Genomic DNA, 21,070 nt, shown 5'->3' with positions numbered 1-21,070 from the left:
GACAAAGAGCGCGGCAACACGCGCGCAAGGATAAGGGATACCCGAAGATTAGGCGACCATCAACCGCAACGACAACGGTGGACCGGCGAGGGAGAGGAGCAATTTCATCGGCGGCAGTGGTGGTGCCTCTCTCTCTATCACACGCATGTCATCGCTGCTGTCGGGCCGGCATTCTCTATGGAGTCGGTAATGGCGAGATGCGCACACAGATGAGGAGGAGACACACAAGACGAAGGGGAGGGACATCTGGAGCGGTGTGCGCGCCGCATCACGGGATGGCGGACGGGAGGAATGCGGGCATGACTTTGTAGGCGCAGGCGCGCCCGCTTCAAAAAAAAAAAAACAGTAATAACAACAACAAAGAGAGCAGATCTATGATTGTACAAAACAAAGGATTCACGCACGCGCGCGCACCGCATTCCTCGCACAGACGTCGTCTTCGCCAAGATATAGGGTGACTCCCCTTCCCCTTCATCCCTCTCGCGCTCCTCGCTCCATCACCCAAGCAGCACCACCTAGACTGCGTGTGCATGGAGAACACCGAAGTGGTAGAGCACACAGAAGAAAGCAAAAAGGAAGGCACGAACAACCCTCTCTCGCGCACGTGCTGTAGGCAGTGTTTCGTTCTGTCTGTGGTGCGAGCTTGTCATGCTCCTCAGTGCCGGGGCGTTACTTCCTCGGCCCCTTCGCGATCTTTTTCCCAGCCTTTCTGGTCGCCTTGACCTTCGCCTTGGCGCTTGGCACCGTATTCGTCGGCTTGCTTGCCTGAGACCCCCTCATGGACGTCCACTTCGCCCTGATGTGCTCCTGGCGCTTCGATATGGGCATGTCGCGCAGGCGCCTCATCTTGCGCTTCGCCATGCGCTGATATGCCTCCTGCAACGGGAACGTCTTTTTTTTGGCCCTTCGCGTCAGCGCACTCTTCTCCGCCGGAGAGAGCTTCCAGTACATCTTCGCTGCGGTTTCGCATGCGTTCTTTGCCCCCTTCAGCTTACCGGTCTTGCCTACGTCCTGCACGAAGAGCGCAAACGGGCTCACGCGCAGAAGCACGTGGCTGCGGCGCAGCATGCGTCGTCCCTGTGCGTGCGGTGTCTGCCGGTATCGGTACGCACAATTCGCGGAGGCGGAGACGGGATCTCAATAAAAGTGCGCACCAAGAAAAGTATGTCCGGTGAGCAGTGCTTTCACGGGCGATAGCGAGCACCTTTGCGGAGACGAGCAGGGGGTGAGAACAGGGGGTGGGAGAAAGGGGGCGACAGAGGGAAAAGGCGAATCTGGCGCGTGTGGTGAGAGAGGCACTCTTGCAAGAGTCTGTGTGTGGGCGTTGGTCTACGCGCATCGATGTGACAGCATCGCAGCGTCCATCACGCCACAGATGGGGCAGCACCGCAGAGGAGGCAGAGGGGGAGAAGCAAAGAACAGTGCCGAAGCAGAAAGAGGGAGCAGGCAGCGAGTCCGATGGGGCAATGCAGCCCTGTGTCCACGCACAAGCACGCAACTGTGCACCCCCGCCCCACCGCGGAAGCTAAGTGTGAGCAGGCGGAGGAGGAAAGCATTCGTGAGCTAGCACCGCATACGTTGGCCATGGCACGCTGTCGGGCCCGTGCGTGTGTCGGCATCTGGGCCGCAGCACAGCAAACCGTGTGAGCGTCGCCGGTCCGAGAAGGGTGATGTTGAAGACGAGCGGTCGGTCCGCCACATCGTTCGCCTGCGCAATCGCTTTTTTGATTTCTGCTGCCGTCACGGTCGCTGCTTTGATACGGAGGAGCTGTACATCATAAGACATGTAATCCGAAAAGCAAGACGAGCGATACGGCAGGGCACAGTGAGCCACAGCGCAGCACACGAGATGCGCCTTGAAGTGCCCGAGAGACGCAAATGCCGGAGGAAAGCGACCCTCCTTCCCCCTTCCCACCCACCCCCCCCAAACACGCGCACACACTTCTTCCCATCTTGCGCTGGTAGGCGGGCAGTTCGGGGATCAGCGAGGGGTGGAGGTGCAGCCCATGAGGACGGAAAGAAAAGCGGTGGTGTGGATGGGTGCGCGGCGGCGAATCAAGCGCAAGACGACGACCAACCAACTGCCCCGTCCACCCACGGCATCCTTCTCGCCCCTAGGCCCGCCGCCTCACAGGGCCTACTTCCGCTTGCTGTTGGCCTTGCTGATATCCTTCTTCTTTTTGTCACCCTTCCGGCGGATCGGTGCGACCTCCGCGGTGGGCAGCGGCGGCCAGTCGTAGCGGTTGAAACGCTGCGCAGACGGCCTTGGTGCCACCATCTGCATACTCGTCAACTCGTCCGTTCGAGATGCCAGTCGGCTCACCGCTGCAGCTGTGTGCGCACTGAAGACGCCGGCGCTGACGAGCACATAAGACGCGCCGCCGGCGATTGCCAAATCGACGACGTGAGCCGCAGTCTGCGGATCCCCGGCAGCAGTGCCGACTAAAACAGTTACTGCCCGGCGCGAATCCTCCCCGGTAGCACACATGTACTCGATAACGTCGCTTATGGTGCCACAGTCGCAGGGGTTCATCACAATGTTCGGGAACGCGCCGTCGTGAGCCGGTACGGGTAACGAACTGGCCAGGCCCGATGCTGCCGGCCCTGACTCCCGTTGCCCAGCAACCATGTCACTCAGAACGATGGAGTCCTGCAGAGCCATCTGAAGCCTCTGGCGAGCGACGCAGTCTTCCATGGCATGAGTATCCTCGAGAAACTGCACAATGTCCGGGTCCACCTCTTTCAGCTGCTCCTTGACGTACTCGCTGAGCTGATCACCCGTTACCGGCGGCTCTCCGCCTCCAAAGAGGCTGTATAGCACCCTGCAGTCTCCGGAGGCATTCTTGGCCGCGCCACCGTCCGCCGTGTTGGCTGCAGGCACCTGTGTCGTGGACGCTCTCATTGACAGGCCCACGCACACCTCCGCGCCGACGTTCAGTTGAGCATCAGACAGCGCCTCCGTCACAGCTTTCACAACGTCTGTTAGGTTTGCGGCGCCGTCCCAGTGTAGTCCCCCACGCGTGTCCACGCTGGAGGAGGTGGGGTGGGATTGCGCAAAGCGCTCAGCAGCCTGGCGCACCTTCTGCATGCGCTGCCGCAGCACAGCGCCGCTGACGGGCATCGGCTTCTCAGCCCCGTTCGCGTCGCCCACAGGCGAGGTCAGCGCATCCAAGGCAACATACACGTGAGAGAAGCGCACACCATGCGCCGCTTCCGGCGCGTCTGATCCGGCGGCGCGAACCAAGAATGTCACCAGCAACTGCGGTACAGAGTACGGTCGCACTGACGTGTATGAGCCAGCTCGCGCTGTTGAAGCTGCTGAGACACCGTTTTGCGAGAGTGCCAAGTGCGCGCCGCCAGCGGCGGGTCCACCACTGCGGCGGTCATCGATCAGCGCAGCAACGTAGTGGTGCAGTGGAACGCAGCGCTGTTTAGCGGCCACCAAAGACGCCATGATGCTCAGCACCCATTGAAGTGCAGAGGCGCCATTGGCGAGTGGGGACGTGGAGATCGCAGCCCGTAGAGCCGAATCCCACTCGCACTGCGGCTCTGCGTGGCCGAGCTGAAGTAGTTTCGACACCGCCGCAGCACACGTGGTTTGGATCACGGAGTAGCGGTTGCCCTCGGCGTCGGTGACCCCTTCCGACGCTGCCAGGGACGCGCACGCCTCTCCATCCCTGCCCCTATCGGCGAATGAAAGCGAATCGCCGGTGGTCACGGACACCTCAGGCCCCACGCAGAGCTCCAGGGTGAAGGTGATAGCTGTCTCACCAGCCGCGCTCAGCACCTCGTTGTGATGAAGCGCCTTCACAGACGTCCCCCCAGCCACCTCACGGAAGTAGCGGGAGAAGAAGTCTTTCACATCGGTCGGGTGGGCTGACACACACGCCCGCGCTGCCTCCGTAAGAACGCCAGAGACGTGGAACTCATCATCGTAGCGCTGCCATGACACAGAGCTCGACATGGTGCCGCGGCAGGTAGCCGACAGGCAAGACGCGCACTGGAAAAGCACCGGCCTCGAGGTACCGCCGCGCAGCAGGAGGAACGCCGGCACAAGGCGACAAGCTCACCCGTCTCTGCAGAAGCACGAGCAGCCCTGTATGTGTGTATGCGTATTACACGCTTCCTCACACAAGATCAGGGCAGCACCGCACTCACTGCGTGTGCGCCTGTTTCTTCTCAAATGATCTTTGCGCATGAGCAGAAATGAGGAGATTCGGAGAAGCGTGCGCAGGAAGACGAGGCGGTGGGCAGAAGAAGATGGCGCTGATAGAAGATGGCGACACAACCGCAGTCCGCTGGCGCCTCAACGATACAACTCAACGAAAGGGGGGAGGGTGGGTATCGAAAGAGAAGCAGAGAGAGAGAGGGGAAGGACTTGGTGCGAGGGCTGACGAGCATGGCGCCATATTCAGCCCCCCTCCCCTCCTCCCCGCACTCCGCGCCACAGCACATGGGCCCCTAACCGAGGAACGAAGCACACCGCTCACGTGTGTGCATCTTCACGTCAGCGAAGTCCGTCTTCTTACGCCTTGCCCCGCCGTTTCTGTGTGTGTGTGTGTTTTAGATTTGCTGCTCTCGTCGCTGATGAAAAGGCGTTACACTTACATATCGCGTGGTGATGTCGCTCCCCGTCAGCGAAGGTGGCGCCGTGTGCTAGCACGCTGATAGTGAGGCTTTACGTGTGCTTGTGCGTGTGTGTGTGTGTGGGTCACAGTGCATGCACGCGCACAAGTGTACTGCTCGCTGAGTCTTTGACCTCTTCCTATCTCAATCACGGATGCCGCCCCGCTGTTGCTGCGCGGCCGCCTTCCCAGCACGCGCGTGTAGCTCCAACTCAAATCGTTTGCGGCGCGTGGCGTTCTCCGCAAAAAGCGCGTTGATGTGATCGAGGGAGGCTGTCAAGAACGTTGCCCAGACATCGCTGCGGAAGTTGGCGGGTGAGACGCACCACGCGTCGTGGGCAAAGAGCGGCACATCGACGCAGAGCGGAGAGGTGACGCAGCAAGTGATCTTACGATGTGCCGTGGTCCCACGCGAGCAAGAGACGATGCCGCTGTTCATCTGCCCGCTCTCACTGCCACACTTGAGCAGCTCGGCGGCGGCTTCGAAGTCAGCGCAAAGTACGTGCAGAATCATTGGCTCAAACTTGAGCTGCAGCACCTCCGTCGTTTGCAGCCGCGCATCGGAAGTCTGCGCCTGCCGCCATGCCCAAAACTCTTCCAGAGCAGGCGCGATGCGCTCTCTCACAGTGATCGATGTGTCCGTCGGCAGAGGATCGTGTGACTGGTACAGAGTTCCTCGACCAAAAGAGCCGCGTTTCCGCCGCTCGACAGAGGATGCGGCTGTGGGTGACGAAGACCCGGCCGGCTCCGCGGTTGCGTGGGGTGAGGTCGCCGTACCATTGCTCGTTATGCCTTTGTGGAAAAGCACCACCCGTCCCCCGCATGAGCTACTGGTTACGTACTGGGTGAAGGAGCCGTTGATGTAATCGACTAGCTCGGCGATCTGTGGGTCCACGCGGCCCGCGAGGCTTCGGTCATTTGTGTTAGTGCGTAGATCACTTAGAATCTGCGCCCGCATGGAGGCGAAAAACTGGCTCTCCTCCACACCTGAAACGGCCGTTCGCAGCCGCAGCGCGCGGCACCGCATCTGTGCCACCGAGAGACCCACGCTTCGGGGGATGGCGGGAGCAGGTGAAGAGAAGACGCAGACGATATAAGACCAAGAGACGGCGACGACGACGGTGACGGGTGTGCGAAAACGGCCCCGCGCGTCACCGAAGCAAACTCAGCGCCCGCGTGCTTGGATGAGTGCCTGTGCCTGCATGTGTGTGTGTGTGCGCGCGCGCGGATGTGTACGGTAGATGGGACCAAAGAAAAAGACAGAGAGCGAGAGAGATAAGAGGAATGTGAAGGTCTGCGTGCGCGCTGCCCCCAAGCTGTCCCTTTTACTCGCCGTCTCTCCCACGGGCGTGTGTCGGTGTACGTTGCTCCGCTTCGAGAGAGGGTTGCCGAAAGGCCTGCAGCTGATGGAGTAGAGCCGCGACCCTCTCCCGCTCTGACGCCAGCACAGACACACACACAGAAACACACACATATATATATACAGAAAGAGAGAGACCGACGCTGTGCCCGCGTGATGGGCAGCAGAAGGGTACCTACAGCACACCGTGGCAGATATCAAGGCCGCCGCGTCTGCTGTTAACCGCAGTGTGCCTCTGCAGAAGTTTGTCGCGCTGCCTTCCGCATGGACACCGCACGCACACTCACGTACAGGTGAGCACATCACTTTCTCTCAGCAAGGGCCCATTCTCGCACTTCTGCGCACAGGCACAGCACTGCGCTCCGCGTACTCCGTCGACAACAGGTTCGATGCGGGCTCAGGCCAGGTCGTCTCAACGAGGGTCTAGTGGTCAGTCGGGGGCCGCACCATGTCGTCGGTGCTGAAAATGTATGACAACAGCCTCTCGCGCTGCAGCTGCTCCTCCCTCTTACTCTGAGCCACCTCCTCTATCGGTCGGAGCAGCGTAACCCCGCATGTCTGCCGCTCCACGAAACGGCCATTGAGCAGCTGCAGATAATTTGGCTCGTCTTCCACCTCGCGAGCGAGCACGACGTCGCCATTCTTGGGCGTCCATGGACTGTAATTGGTGTAGTGGTTGTTCGGGATGAGCAGCATCTGGCACCGCGGTTTGCCGATAGGGCTCCAGTCAACGACGTACTGCCGCCCTTCGGAGGGGTCGAAGGCCTGGTAGTGGTGCGTGAGGTAGTAGTCGCTCCCGACCCCAAAGGCGCTGAACGCAACGAGTCCGCAGCGGCACCACTTTGCGGTGTGGCTGTGAAGAAAGCTCTCGAACGAAAGCCACGGGCTCATTGTGCCGTGCTGATCATCTACGAAGCGGCGCTAAGCCTGCGTCGGTGCGGCCAACAAGACGTGCAAAGTCAGTAAAACAGAAGCGGTGCGGGTGGGGCCTTTTAGGGGTGCATGAATAAGTCGAAAATTGGAGAGCACGCAGGGGTGAACACTTGCGGCTCCATTGTCTCAGTCTGTGACGCACCTCCACGGAGGTGCAGGGGAGAAGGAGGGGTTCGGCTGCTCCTCGAGCTCCTCCCAAACAACAAAAGCGAGTGGAGCAGGCAACACACTGAGTCGCTGCCCACAAGGTGTCCGTGAGAAAACGCCAAAGGCCCGTGAAGAGTACGTGCAACACAAAGAGAAAAAGCAGATGGTGGCGGCACACAACACCGCCCACAGAAAGGTGTGACTCACTCATGCGCGGAGGCGCAAGACGATCACTTGTGAGCCCTTTGGCAAACTTGCATCACCTGAGCACAGGCCCAGCAGGTGAGTGTGCACCGGCGCATCGCGCCTGTGAGGCTGAGGAAAAAGGCGCAACGGCAACAAGAGCAGCTGCTCAAGTGAATGTCGCTGCGCCGACTCGCAACTGTCCTCCTTCTATCCGTGCAACGCTCTTCTAACTTTCGTTTCTCCAGTCATGCACGTCATCAGCGATCGCACGCATTTACGGGAGCGCACGGTGCGTTGGCCATGTCGCAGCTTAGCTCTCGTTCACTTCAGCCAGTCTACGCCTGCACTGCAGATACACACACACACACACGCACACGCGTGTGCACAGAAGAAAAATCGACTTCAGACACACAACGTGCTTCCCCTGCTCGATCACTAGCGGCTGCTTGTCTACTGCATCTTCTTGCTGTCGCCAGCGGCCTCCTCGCCGTGAGCGCCGCCGCAGCTCTCGCGCCGCGCTTCTTGCCGCATTCGGCGGCGCAGCTGGGCACGCTTTAACTGCACCATCAGCGACACGACGCGGTAGCCCTGGCGCAACTGTAAGTACACCAACAACACCAGCAGAGGCAACAGGTAGACCACCATCATCATGGTTCCGTCCTCTGTGAAGTAGTTTACACCAGGTTCCTGAAAGAGCCGCTCGGCGTGTCGGCCGGCGTAGGAGTTTGCCGGTATGCCAGACAGCACCAGCACACCCAGTACCGCACATACGACCATGATGCGCTCGTCAGAGACAGCGCCCCATGTGGCGGTGATGGCGGCCACCCACACAACAGCGTGAAAGACACCTAGGTAGCGAAAAAAGGGCTCTGACCAGTTCACTGCCGTGTAGAAGTTGTATATCTCCCGCAGGAATCCCTCCGCAAGGGAGCCAATGCTGAGCGAGGACGCCGCGGCGGCATCGACAAAGGCTCGAGCGCCGGTGGCCTCCATCACCTCATTGTGCGCTGTCCAGAACTCATCCTCGACGCTGCCGAGCCACTCTTGCAGGCTGGCCAGAAACGACATGGATTCTAGTGCTCCAGCTCCCCCCCACCTTGTGTACTTCTTAGAGACGAACTACGATCTGGAAATGGGTAAGGACAGGCAGCAGATTACGAACACCTCCCCAAAGACGAATGACGGAGGCGGCAAGTCGGAGAGTAACAGAGAGTAGATGGGGCATCACGGAGCAGTTGCTGGATGTCTTGCTGCGGGAGGAAAGGGGCGACGTCAGCGGTAGCCGCGCCTTGCCCTGCCGCACTCTTTTCTCCCACGCTCACGAGAAAGAGCGACGGGCCGGCTCCCACCCGCTCCCATTTCGCAGGGACAGGGGGCACAGGCTTGTCTGCACGCGTGTAAAGTGGGCGTGCATGTACGCATTTACATCATCTCGCTTTCTTCGTTTGATATGAGGGGCGGTAAAGCAAGCGGAGGAAAGCAGTGAAGACACGCGCCTCGCCTCTGCCGCCACCCCATCCAGACTCCCTCACCGCGCCCTTCCACGGCTCTCGGTTGGGGTGTCCATCTCTCCTTCTCTTTTCAGCAGCTGAGTATGATTACGGAACAGTTTGGTGGTGTCTGTGTGGCCGGGGGTTTGTCGGCCACGCGACGGCAAGTCCCACGCCTCCGATTCGCATGCGCCCTCTCGCTAAAGCACCCGCGCGCTGAGATGTGTTGCGCCGTTTGCCCTGGCTGTGCTATCGCGCCCCTCGTCCCCAGCTACGACGACGGCGTCGTCACGGCGGCCTTCATCACCGCGAGCACTGCACCGTTCCGGTAAATGGTATGCCAAGAATATCGGCGCCAGCTTTGCCACAATCGAGACCACAATTAGCGCCCACAACTGGCTGTAATCGGTGCGGGTGATGTGCAAGCCTTTCGCAATGCTGCTGATCAGCATCCCCGACACAATACTACCGCCCATGCTCGCCGCGCTGAACACCTCAAACGTGGTCGCCTCGAAGAACTTCGGCGCATGCTCGGCAGCCATGACCAGCGTTGGCATGAAGGCAAATCGCGCAACAAGGGAAGTAAAGAAAGTGTCGACAGGCACGTACACGGCAGCCGACATGCCCAGTGTCTCCGTGATAAAGCCGGTGCATAGCAAGAGGTTCGTCGCGTACCCGACCGCCCACGCCACACTGCCGATCGTAAAGATGAAGAAGAGCGACATGCGGGCTCCACCGCGAGCCTCCTGCGTCGCACGTCGGCCCGCCCAGCACGAGAAGACGTAGGCGCCAGCGATGGAGCCGAGCTGGTCGACGCAGCCGTTGATTGAGTAGAACCAGTTGGGAAAATCGAAAACGACGTAGAGGTAGCTGTAGTAGACAGAGCCCGCGTCGGGCATCATTGTGTACACAAACACAAAGGCGAGCACAATGATAAAGCATAAGCCGTCGCTGCGCGGATCGCGGATGTCGAGCCTGCGCCACGCCATCCGACACGCTTTAGCGACATGACGGCAGAAGCTACAGTCGTGCGTGCTGGAACGGAGAAAAAGACGCCGTGGCGTGACGAGAACAATCGGGACGAGTACGAGGAACAGGATGCCAGCGATGCTAAGTAGCGGACGCACGGACAAGAGCGCGATGAGGCATGTGTGGAGCACCGCCCCGGCCAGACTCCCGGTGGAGCGCCAAACCATCGTCTTCGACACGATGGCGCTCATGCGAGCGTTGCTCTCCTCCGCTGTTTCCGCGTCGTGCCAGCCCAACTCCACCACCAACCCATTCAATGGGATGTACAGCCCCATCGTGCAGAATTGGCTCACCATCGACAAGGCCACAAGCCTCCCGAAGCTGCTCGTCGCTCCAGGGAAAAGGCTGTAGACGGTGTAAATCACGGTGTTGCTGACGGCGGCCAAGACGAAGAGTGGCCGCCGCTTCTCGCTAAAGACCACAACAGCGTCCGAGATGTACCCCACGATGGGTTGGCACCACATCGTGCATCCGATGCACATCCAGTATTGAGTCACCTCAACGGGCTGTAGCGCCAGCTCCCTGTTGATGAAAATGCTAATGACGCTAGAGGAGAAGCCCTGGACGAGGGAGCTGAAGAGGAGGAGAAGGGTCACCATGCGCGGGATCGTGGGGCACGCCAACCTCCGCGTCAGGCCCTGGTGATTCGGGTGCAGCAAGCCCGTAGCATCCGTGGCTGTCGGGCTATCCCCTTTGCAGTGATCCGCGTCGACGGACGCTCTGCCGGCGTCTCCCTCGTCGCTGTCGTGAGAAGGTTCGGAACGGCAAGACTGCACGTTATCCTGATCCGCGCCTGACGACACGCGTGATCTGGCCAATCCGAGATCAGCCGGGAGAGCCCCTGAACGGCGCCAGCTCACAGGAACTGATGACGGCGTGGGTATAGACTCACGAGACCCCATCGAGAATGCCGTCCGCGAAGTATAGGGCACTGGCGTCACCATTCGAATGCCACAGAAAGGCACACGAGAGCTACAAGCTGCGCCCGCTTTCGAGTCCGTAGTGATTTCGGAGTGAAATCACTCCTTGTCTGGCCGTTCTCCGCTGTCTGCCTGCTGCGTGATGAGAGCGCGGGCACAACGGCAACGCGCCGGCACTGATGCGCCTCAATCTCGGGTCCCTCTGTCTGGCAGGTATTGAGGAGAGAGAGAGCAGCTGCCTCAGCGTCGATGCAGCGCGTGACTCCGTGTGTAGACGTCTGACCACGTCCGTCTTGGTTTTTTTTTACTCGCGGAGTGTACGGAAAACGACGCTCAATGAGAAAGCAGCGGAAGCGTGAGGTAAGGGAAGGAAACCATGTAGGATAATCAGAGGGAGAAGCAGCGTAAGTGAGGAGGCGGCGAACGCGCAGAATGCGGCGTCGCAGCAACGGAGTCGACAAGAAAAATGAGCGCGCGGCTGAGCGAGTGTGCCGGAAGGGGTGGGGGGCGACGATCTGCAGAAGCGAATGGTAAGGGCACTGCACGCAAGACACGCGAAAAGCGCCCCGTGTAAGAGGGCGACGTGTAGGAGAGACGGGAGGGGGCGATACTTCGCTTTGTGGTCCCGCCGAGAGGCGACTTGCGCGAGTCCTGCATACAAGCCGAAAAGAGGCAGGCTACATGTAGGCAGAGAAGAGATTCGGCAGTGCGAGCGGGAAAAGAGGGGAGGGGGGAAGGGCGTGTGCGAGTGGTGTACATCACCCGCATGGGGACGGCCGATGGCAACGCCCCGAAACGAAAATTTGGAGATAGACAGAGGGAGAGAGATGAGGAAGCACATGGAACACGCGCAAACGGCCACGGCGTGAGCGTGAAATCGAGACGCGGTGCAGAGCGGCGGACAAAGAAGGTGAGAGGGGAAGCAGAGAGAGGGGGGAGAAGAAATAAGTGGAGATGCTGATGTGCGTCTGTGGTGGATCGTCCGGATGAGTGCAGATGTGCGACTTCCACTGGCCGCCGCTCCCCTGTCGAGCCATAGGAAGGGAGTGCGCCTGCAAGCGGCTCTTCTCATTCCTCGCCGCCTACCTGCGCGCAAGTCTTGCACGTAATCATTGGTGCTCCTCAAGGCCGATGAGTCTCGTGTTTTTTTGAAGTTCTCGTGTAGTCACCTAGGCGCGTTCGTCATGGTCCCAGCCTTGCGATGTCCCCGCATGCCATATTCGCATAGGAGCTCGCTATGTCATGCGCTCTGTTGGTTTGACGCGCCTTTACTCGCTCAGGATGCAGCCATCCATTAAAGGAAAGAAAATGGTCCCTCACGCACAGCGCACGAAGGGACGGGGAAGACATGTGCAACAAGTCAACCTGCCCACCGCCACTCTCGGTCCATTCGCACGCGCGCCGCCCTACTTCTTGCGCCTCAGCCTCATCGCCCTACTCTTCTCCTTGATGCGCAGCTTTGGTGCCCTCGTCTGCGCGGCCTCCTTCTTCGTGCTCGCCTTCCCAATAAGTTGGCCCGCGGGAGACTTCGACTTCACGCCGGAGGCGCAGTCGACACAGAAGCCGACCACACGGCACGCCTTGGCACAGGTGGGGCACCGCCAGAGAACACCCTTGCGCTCCTCAAAGCCGTTGTAGATGTCAATGGGGGACTCGAGCCCGAGCCGGATCTTCATCTTGCCCTTCATGTTGGGCCGTGTCTTCTTCAGGTGCACCGACTTGGGCACGCTTGGCAACACCGGGGGGAGAACGCCGCCGTTGGCCTGCATGGTGGCCTTCTTCTTCTGGCGTTGTCTGCGGGTCTTGGAGACCATTGTTCGCTGAAAGAGCTTCGGCTTGCGTGTAGAGAAAGAGGGTGAGGGGGTTGCTTCTGTGCGCGTGTCTGTCTATGTCGGTCGGTCTGCTTTGGAGACGAAAGGAAAAGCAGCACGCGCACGGACATCACAGAGCGGAAGTTGAGGTTTGGGCCGTAGCGGCAAGCGGCGAAGAGCAGCGATGAAGAATGAGAAGAGGAAAGAAAGAAGTAAAAGGCGCAAGATGCCTGGAGTGTGTGTGTGTGTGTGTGGCGAGCACAGTAGCCGACAAAAGCCGCACGACTACACGCTTGCCAGCCCACCCGTCGCTCACTTCGTTGGCAGGCGGATGCACCGCGTGATCGGCGGAGTCCGCGAAGAAGACGGAGAGGCAGGTGGAGGGGGGAGATCACCACATACTTTTCAAGCGGACAAGGAGCAAAAGCGCGCAACCGCTGCCGGCGAAAACGATCCACTCGCGCTGCCGGCAGCATTGCACACCAGGGCGCTGCGATGAGGCGCACCTCTTTCGAGTGCCGGTTCATTTGAGAAGCGCCAAGTGGCGCAGATGTGCAGGAAATCAGCGGAGCATCGCTTCTGCGAGGCACAATACAAGCGACGGCGCCACTGCGGCGCACAGACACAGGCAAGAAAAGCCACGCAGGTAACTAGAAGAAGTAGAAGGTGGGCTCTTCGTTGCGCTCTCGGCCCTTGCGGACGCACTCCTCATACTTGGGCGCCATCTCCTTCGCTTGCCTCCACGCGTACTCCTTCTGCTCCTCTGTCAGCCGCGACTGGTACTTCTTCAGCATCTTGTCCAGCTTCTTGGGGTCTTTTGTCTTCATTGCAACGTTCATCATGGAAGCGGGGCCGATGAGGGCGAGGTGGCCGGCCGTCATGTCGCTGTTCGGGAACCGCACATTCTTGCGCGGGTCACTCCACCAGTGATCCTTCTTCAGGAGCTCCTCGCTATCGAGGAACTTGCCACCCTCGGCGCCGTCGTCGTCCTCGTCCTCGTCCAGCCGCAGCGCGCGGTCTTGCAACTTCTTCACCTCCTTTGTGTCATAGCCAGCCTTATCCATCCGGTTCAGCCAGTAGCTCGTGCTCATGGGGGACGGGACCGCCTCATTCTTGTTTCCATCCATCGACAGCTGCGGCTCTTTCGGCCGCAGCACCTCCTCCGCCAGTGCCTCCTCGTCGACCTCTGCCTCCAGCAACACTACATTGCACGCCAATCTCCCCGTGCTACCAAATGGCGTGAACTTTACTCGCCGCCCTTTTCTGAGCAGCGCCTGCTTTGCGGTGTAGTCGACAACGTTTTCTTCCGGGTCTCGCAGCACGTAGCGCGCCTCGTGATCTGCTTCGCCGATGATGATGCCCTGGCCCTCCATGGATGACCACGAGAGGAGCGTGCCATGCGTCCATTCCACCCCTTCCGGTACTGCCTTTGACGCTGCGGCCGCTGCCTCGACGTTTGCCGCTGGCTCTGCACCGTTGGCGGCGAACACGTTAAACGCCGTCTTCTCCAGCAGCGGCTTTAACTCGCTCATGGCCGTCGCGGCGGTGCTGAGTATATCCACCTGGCACGCGTAGCGGGGGCTCGCCACATCTTGCTTGAACTGAACAACGGCGCCGCGCAGGTGATGCGAGCTCTTGTCCACCAGCTGCTCGAAATCTGCGGCGGAGCGAAGGTAGAAGTGACGGCCATCTCCACCCTCAATGACACCCTGGCCGCCGCTCCAGCGCACAATGACACCGTAGAGCACCTTGTTAGGGTCCACCTGCGCCTCATCGTCCCTCAAGAGCGCAGAGGCGGCTGCGCGCGTAGATGCCTCCTCAGCCGGCCTAGCTGCAGCGGATTGCTGGCTATTGCTTGGCTGTCGCTCACCGCTTCCCGCGCCATGGCCGTCATCGTCCTCCATGAAAAGCGCTCCAAAATGGCGGTGCTGCATGGCAGCAGCCTTCTCCCGCTCCTTGATAGTGCGCGCCTCCTCCAAAGACGGCACGGCTGCGTTGTAGCGCACATCGCCGACCACAATGATGTTCTCCGCGTAGTAGCGGTGCGGTTGCGCTGAATACGACACCTTTGTGAAGGCAACACGCCGGTGCTGCAGGCTCTGCGACGTGGGCAGCGCGCTCTGAAACGCATGCGCGTTTCGAATAATGCAAAGAGTCTCCTCGGCCGCGCCGTCCCCGTTGTCGAGGGTGGCCGGCAACGTGCCGTCTGATGAGGCCTCATCTCCGCGATGCTGTACCCCTTCGCGAATGAGCCCGCTGCGGTGGATGCCGGACCAGGCCAAGATGATGCCCTCCGTCTTCTCCGCGATCACGTCCCGCCGCACCGCACCCTTGGCATCCCGTTCGCGCTGCTCCGCCAGCACACGCTGCGCATCGGCGGTATTTCCGAGCTGCTGCTTCAGGCGCAGATAGGCGTTTATCTCCGCGTCGAAGAGGCGGCTGCTGCGCATGTCTTTGAGGTTCTTGGTGGGCTGTATCACTGCCTCCTCCGACAAGGGGCCGCTCCAGCGCGCAATCTGGGTGGCTGGTATGCTGCTGACGTCTATAATGATGTTCTTTGCGAACAGCTCCTCGGCCTCAACTGCCGTGTTGCCCCCATCACTGAAACCGCTCTCTCTCTCTGTATTGTCGCTGCTCGTCTCATCTTGCTTCGATGCCGCGGCATGTGGGCCTGCCCAACTCAGCATTGCAGGGCTCAAGAAGTCGACGGGGGGCCTCTGCCGGTAGCTCTCCGCTGTGATGGGGGTGAGTCGATTGCGGATGATCACTCGATCGGCAGAGGCTTGCCGGTCGACGTCAAACTCCACAGCGGCACCCTCAAGCGTGCGCAGCATCGTCGGCAGCACCGTCTCAAAGGCACGCGTGTTTGCGATTCTGTAGCGGCGGCCACCCTCACTCTCGGCGATGACGCCGTGCCGCTCAAAAGGGTCCCATTCAATGATGCGGCCGACACGCTTCCCTTTCGCAAGGGCGGTGCCGCTGCGTGGCGACGGAGGCGAGCTCAACGAGCTACCAGCGGATGGCAACGGCTTCGCGCCCGTCGGTGAGGCTTTCGAAAAGAGCGCCTTGGGCAACTCACCAACCAGGAAGAGGGCACTGCGGTGCATGCTCTATGTACTGCGACAGACCACTTCACCGTCAACGATAGAGAGAGACGTCAAACGTCGAGACAAGCAAGTCACGGAAAACGCCGAGAGGCACGCACACGCACACGCCAAGGAAGAAAATGGAGCAGGGGCGCGAAGCAGCAGTGATCGGCAGGCAGAGCAGGGCAGCGCGTGCACAGCGGCAGCGTCGCGCGCCAAACCTGCGCGGGCAGATGTATGAGTGATAGGGAGAAGACGAGACGGGTGCCCCTTCCTTCCTTCGCGTGTTGGTCCCTCGTGAATGCGCGCGTGCGGAGCTGGGCGGAGAAAGAGAGCGAGCAAAGAGCGATGCAAAGGGAGACACACACACACACACGCCTGCAGAGGTACAGCGTAGGGCACGGGCTACGGCTTGAGCTCGGCTTGACGTCGACCCTTTTCCTGGCAGTCCTCACGTGGAGTAGGAGCGAGGGACGTGAGGCAACAGCACTGCAGCACCGCGTAGCGCTGTAATACTTTTCTCTCCCTCGCTTTCTCTCTGTCTTTTTCAAGCAGAAGGGCCCCACCACACACCACACACACACACACACATGTGCGAGTGCGCGAGTCCACTTTTCCTTGTCCCCTTCGCATGTTATGAAGATGCATGCGCGGTGGTCAGTCCATGCCTCCCACTCCACCTCGCATTGCCGAACCCATCTTTCGCTGACCTCTCCGGTGGGTGGATCGCACACCCGGAGAAGTCAGAGCAGAAGGAGAGGTAGAAAAGGGTACAAGCTGGCGTACACCGTGGGGAGACGGGCACTGCGTTTTTCGGAGCCGCAAAGTTCACAGACGGCAGCAGACACATGCGCTCACTCACACAGCATGCGCAAGCACGTAAAAGAGTCCCACACACACGCGCGCGCATGACGACAAACGAAGGAGAAATCACTGAGTTCCCAATAAGTGACAGCAAAGGACGAAGAAGAGGCCCTTAAACTGTGCTGGCACACGGATGCGCAGACACACGTTCAACACCGCCCCTCCCCCTTCCCCCTTTCCGGCACGCCGCTGGGGTACATGAGCCACATGCTGCTGCTTGCTTTTTCTTTCTCGTGCTAGTAGCCAAACATACCTATCGACGCCGGCCTCACATCAGCGCGCGGTCGCACCACGATGCACTCATCAATGCGCTGCTATGTCCACTCGAATAGAATTTTAGCAGCAGAGGTATGCGCGTCTTTGGCCGCACACAGCGCAGAACTTGGCCACGTCATCCATGTGACGATAGCCACATTCCGCGCAAAACGGCAAGGGACACGGTTGCCTTGTGGTCGCTAAGCTGGGCGCAGTCCTGTACGGTGCGGACTGAGCCAGAGACGCCGTCGTGGCGGTGACGGGCTCAATAGATGCGGTAGCATTAGCCTGAGGCCATGCCTTTTGGGCCGGTGCAGACGAGACTTTTTCCGTCTCCGCTGAAGCCGGCTGCGGAGAGGCAGACATGGTGTTCAGCCAATGCTGTTCTCGCCAAACACCTCCGTTTGTGGCAGGACTCCTGCTGTTGGAGCTCGCTGCAGCAGCCGAGTCTTTGCGTACGGCCGCCGAGGGAAGGTGGGGCTGGGTTCCCGAGAGCGCGGTGGCTTCCAGCGGCTTCCGCGGGTGCGCAAAGGCCTCAGCACCTATGAGCGATGGACTGCTTTGCGGCCTCTCTCCACGCAAACAGTGACCTCGATCAGCTTCCGGGGTGCTAGCGAGGAGCAGCGACGTCACGCTAGTGTTCGGCCTGTGCATTTTCGAAGAGGCGGCTCCGACGACCTCACTGGACCGTTGAGTGCCTAGGTGGCTCGGGTTCTGCGTGCATGCGCGCACACCGTTTGCCGGCACCGCTGGTGCAGTGAGCGAAGGACTCACCAGCGCGACACGTTTGTGTGACATGCGCGGCTGCGTCACCGCCAACGAGCGCCGCCGGCCCTTCGAGACGTGCTGCGACGTGTCCTGCGGCGACGATGACCGGGCCTCAGCAGAGCCCGTTACGGCACGGACCGACGATGCCGCCTCTACAGCGTGTGCACCGGAAGCATTGATCCTGCTCACCTCTGCCTGCTTCAGGACCGCGAACCGAGCACGGGCCTCCTCGGCAGTCCTGCTCTCCCGTGCGAGACGGTCACGCATCACTTCCTGGCGTCGCAGCTCCGTGAGGATAGTGGTGCGGTGGAGCAGTCCGACGGCACTCGTAGCCGGGGCAGCACCACCTTTCAGCTGTGAGGGGTCGAACGCAGTCCCTTCGCGAGGGAGGCGGGCCACAAAGGAGCACTTGCGCTGCCTCGGCACGGAGGCGGCGACACGGGGGGCAGACGGACCCTTCTCACCGTTCCGGGTCACGTCCTCAGCGGAGAGCCTGGACAGGGCGTTGGTCTGCCCCGCGCCGCGCGAAGTCCGCATCGCACTCGCTGCCCTATCGTGAAGAACTGTTCGTTTTCGGGAGACAGGGACGTTGGGTGCCTCAAGTGCATCGCAGAGGGACGGCGATTCCGCCACGGTTGCCGTCATACTCGGCGCTGGCGCCTTTCTCGACTCCATCGTGGTTAGGCGGCCGGCCTCGACTTCAGCCGGCAGAAGCTGTGGCCGTGGGTCCGGCGACCCCAACTTGTCTTCGAAGGAGACGCGCGCCGAGACGCACGGCGCACTGACGCGGGGCTTCTCTTCAGCAGGCTTAACAGCAGGTGTGACGGCAGCTGGCACTTCCGCCGAAGGTTTTGATGGAGTGTCGACCGCCCCCGCCGCAGTCGGGGCTGCAGGCAGACCTGGAGAGGCGGTTGCCACGGGTGAGACGGCGGCCTTGACGGGAGTGGGAGGGAAGCGCGCGTTTCCGCCCGAAGACGAGGACGGTGCTATGCCCACCGCGGTGGTCTTCGTTTGGCGTGTCATGTAGGTCTGTGCGAGCGGCTGCGATGCGGCGCTGAACGAAGGCGACGCACGCCTTGTAGGGTAAGCAGCTGCCGGGCCTCCTACAAGAGCGGCCGCTGTGTTCATTGGCGATGGAGAAGACGCGTTGGAGGCCGGCGCGGCTGCGCTTGAATTGGCCGCAACCATTCTGGAACGTGGCCCACGCGACGGCGACGGTGCAGCTGCCCTGGCAGGGTCGGTGTGTGCTTTCTGCATGGGCGATGGGAAATGACGGCTTGGTGGGTTCGCATGTATCGACGGTTTGGTTGCCAGCGAGGAGGGGCATGCGGCCTCGTTCAGCTTCTCGGCCGGTGCATCGATGATGAGCGAACAAACCGGCGAAGGAGCTGGCGGGCACACCGACACCGCTCCTCTGCTCGTCGCCTCGGTCGCCGCCGTCGGAACAGCCGCGCTGGCATTCTTCAGAGCCTTCGCCACAGAGGGTCGCCGCTCCTCGACCGTCGGCCGCTTTAGCCAGTTCGGGAGCCCAGAGGTGCGCCCCGGCTCTGTAACCGTGGAGTGGCTCCGCGTATCCGCATCCGCGGACGAGTAGGTGGCCGGCGGTGGCGAGGAGGTGAGTCGTTCCTCAGCGGCGCCGCTTGTAATACCATGGTTGCGACCGTTCGGCTCTCCCGCCGATGCCGGTGCCGCTGCTGAGGTATCGGCCTCTGCAGTATCGGTGACAGACTCTGCCACGACGGGAGCGCCGGACAAAGACTTTTCAAAGAGAGCGCAGCTCACAGCCCTGCTCCCGCTGGCGCTGACGCTTGCCGCCATGCCACGTCGGCGCCGTCGCACGGAGCTTATGGCGGACGACTCTGAGCGAGAGCCGGCAAACGTGTCGTCGAGAAGGGAGCCAGTCTCGGAGCGGTCGCCGCGGAGCGACCCGTGAAGGAGTTCTTGATTCTCCCTCCGCATTTGCTCGAGGTCCATGAACGCCTGCGTCCAGTCCTTCCCCTCCGCAGCGCCGGCGCCGCTGACTTCACCGCCGCGACGGCGACGAATGGAGCGGACAGAGCTGGACACACTACGGGTCTCGTCCCACAGGGATGCCGCGTCCGCCAACCCGCAACTGCGCAACGGCGACGAACTGCTTTTCCTGCCCACATCACCGATACTGGATGGGATGGAGGCGGCCACCTGTAGAGGAGAGCGACAGTCCCCTGGGGGGCTCGTATCGCTACTCATTGCAGCGGCGGGGGTGCAAATGTGGTTCGGGCTCTCGCTGCTCGCCGTCCTCATCTCTCGCGGTGAGGGGGGGGGTCGGGGAGAGGCGACAAGAGACGCAACGAGGAAAAAAAAAAAACGCTTGTGTAAGCGGGCGAGTCGAGACGGCAATTCAGCCGACACAATGAAGAGGTCGCACCACACAACGTGGTCGCCTTCCGTATCAGCACAGGCGCAGACACCCAATCAAAGAGCGGCGGGGGTGGGGGAGCGTTTAACGAAACGCAGAAGCGGCTGCGGTTGCGGTGCCCGTTTCTCTGTGTGTGTCAGTGGGCGTCCCTGCTTCGGCAAGTGCAGAAATGGAGAGACCGAATACAGTGCTGGGAGGGAAGGAGGAAGAGGAGGAGGCTGGCCAAAACGACGGTCCTCTGCCGACTAAAATAATGATGATAAAGGCCCGAACGGCACCCGCGCACGCACGGTGGTGTTCCTCTTTCGATGAATACACGATCTTGCAACCCTCTGCACCCTCTCGTCCGCCTTGTTGCGGGTGTGTGTGTGTGTGTGTGTGTGTGTGTGCACGCGCTATGCACGGCTCTCCTCTATGCTACCGGGGATCGTGAGTGACCGCTCGAGGGGTCGGGGAGGGGCGGGACAGTAACGGCTCAGGGAGCCCACTTCGAAATTGGACCACAAGTGTGAAAAAGAGGGAGCAGAACACAACGTGAAACGGAGAAACAAGACGAAAAAGAAAGGGAGAAGAGACGGGGGAAGAGGAGGGGGGCACACGAATGACGTGTTCACGCTCGTCTTCCTTATCCTCCGTTGCGTTGTGCGGATACGTTCGAGCCACGAGAAGAGGGTGGGAGCAGAGATAAAGGAAGGAGAGCTCAGCCTTCTTGCCCTCTGTTGGTGTAGAGGGTCTAAAGGACACGTAGCGCCTCTGTGGATCACTGGCGTGCCTGAGTCACTGAAATGATGGCGTCGCACGTGCACACTCGCTCAGGCGGCCGCAATAAGAACGAGGAAACCAGAAAAGAGAACTATGTATGCGAAAGAAACGGGCGCCCTTCATAGGGAGAGAGGGCGAGCGGGGAGGAGGGAGGGTGACGAGCTGCCGAATGCGATCAAAGTGAAACCGAAGGCGGAGTGAAAGCGACGAAAACACATGTTTTTTTTTTATTGTCGTTTTCGTTTTCGTTGCGGTCCCGTTGCCTCGCGCGGTTCTGCCCACCCCTCTGCCGCACACAGGCGGAGGCGACGGGGATTGCGGTGTCAGCCAAGCAACGTATCGGCTTGTGCGCGTACGCGCACACTTGGATTGAAACGTATGGAGCAACCGAGGAAGACGTGAAAGTGCATAGAACGGCGCGCGCACGAGCCTATGC

At 60.7% G+C, this 21,070-nt stretch overlaps 9 protein-coding genes across 9 annotated transcripts; all 9 read right to left on the bottom strand.

Moving 5' to 3' along the window:
* Window positions 1–669: 669 nt before the first annotated feature.
* LINJ_32_3920 (putative kinetoplast-associated protein p18-2) lies at window positions 670–1,068 on the bottom strand (the record flags this gene model as incomplete). Its single annotated transcript, XM_001468027.1, has 1 exon — window positions 670–1,068. The coding sequence occupies one exon, from the start codon at window positions 1,066–1,068 to the stop codon at window positions 670–672; it is 399 nt and encodes a 132-aa protein (XP_001468064.1).
* Window positions 1,069–2,137: 1,069 nt separating this feature from the next.
* Window positions 2,138–3,964, bottom strand: LINJ_32_3910 (putative enolase; the record flags this gene model as incomplete). The annotated part of the gene is made up of 1 exon (XM_001468026.1): window positions 2,138–3,964. The coding sequence occupies one exon, from the start codon at window positions 3,962–3,964 to the stop codon at window positions 2,138–2,140; it is 1,827 nt and encodes a 608-aa protein (XP_001468063.1).
* Window positions 3,965–4,770: 806 nt separating this feature from the next.
* On the bottom strand, window positions 4,771–5,583 carry LINJ_32_3900 (conserved hypothetical protein; the record flags this gene model as incomplete). The annotated part of the gene is made up of 1 exon (XM_001468025.1): window positions 4,771–5,583. One exon carries the CDS (start codon window positions 5,581–5,583, stop codon window positions 4,771–4,773), a length of 813 nt encoding a protein of 270 aa, XP_001468062.1.
* Window positions 5,584–6,408: 825 nt separating this feature from the next.
* LINJ_32_3890 (conserved hypothetical protein) lies at window positions 6,409–6,876 on the bottom strand (the record flags this gene model as incomplete). Its single annotated transcript, XM_001468024.1, has 1 exon — window positions 6,409–6,876. The coding sequence occupies one exon, from the start codon at window positions 6,874–6,876 to the stop codon at window positions 6,409–6,411; it is 468 nt and encodes a 155-aa protein (XP_001468061.1).
* An 825-nt stretch (window positions 6,877–7,701) lies between these two features.
* Window positions 7,702–8,319, bottom strand: LINJ_32_3880 (conserved hypothetical protein; the record flags this gene model as incomplete). The annotated part of the gene is made up of 1 exon (XM_001468023.1): window positions 7,702–8,319. The coding sequence occupies one exon, from the start codon at window positions 8,317–8,319 to the stop codon at window positions 7,702–7,704; it is 618 nt and encodes a 205-aa protein (XP_001468060.1).
* Window positions 8,320–8,941: 622 nt separating this feature from the next.
* Window positions 8,942–10,369, bottom strand: LINJ_32_3870 (hypothetical protein, unknown function; the record flags this gene model as incomplete). The annotated part of the gene is made up of 1 exon (XM_001468022.1): window positions 8,942–10,369. One exon carries the CDS (start codon window positions 10,367–10,369, stop codon window positions 8,942–8,944), a length of 1,428 nt encoding a protein of 475 aa, XP_001468059.1.
* Window positions 10,370–12,096: 1,727 nt separating this feature from the next.
* Window positions 12,097–12,504, bottom strand: LINJ_32_3860 (conserved hypothetical protein; the record flags this gene model as incomplete). The annotated part of the gene is made up of 1 exon (XM_001468021.1): window positions 12,097–12,504. One exon carries the CDS (start codon window positions 12,502–12,504, stop codon window positions 12,097–12,099), a length of 408 nt encoding a protein of 135 aa, XP_001468058.1.
* Window positions 12,505–13,151: 647 nt separating this feature from the next.
* Window positions 13,152–15,335, bottom strand: LINJ_32_3850 (conserved hypothetical protein; the record flags this gene model as incomplete). The annotated part of the gene is made up of 1 exon (XM_001468020.1): window positions 13,152–15,335. The coding sequence occupies one exon, from the start codon at window positions 15,333–15,335 to the stop codon at window positions 13,152–13,154; it is 2,184 nt and encodes a 727-aa protein (XP_001468057.1).
* Window positions 15,336–16,787: 1,452 nt separating this feature from the next.
* On the bottom strand, window positions 16,788–19,703 carry LINJ_32_3840 (conserved hypothetical protein; the record flags this gene model as incomplete). The annotated part of the gene is made up of 1 exon (XM_001468019.1): window positions 16,788–19,703. The coding sequence occupies one exon, from the start codon at window positions 19,701–19,703 to the stop codon at window positions 16,788–16,790; it is 2,916 nt and encodes a 971-aa protein (XP_001468056.1).
* Window positions 19,704–21,070: the final 1,367 nt, after the last annotated feature.

Source organism: Leishmania infantum, chromosome 32 (assembly GCF_000002875.2).
Source record: "Leishmania infantum JPCM5 genome chromosome 32".
Lineage (NCBI taxonomy): Eukaryota > Euglenozoa > Kinetoplastea > Trypanosomatida > Trypanosomatidae > Leishmania > Leishmania infantum.
The sequence above is the reverse complement of the archived record's forward strand: the minus strand, read 5'-3'. Positions and strand labels throughout refer to the sequence as shown.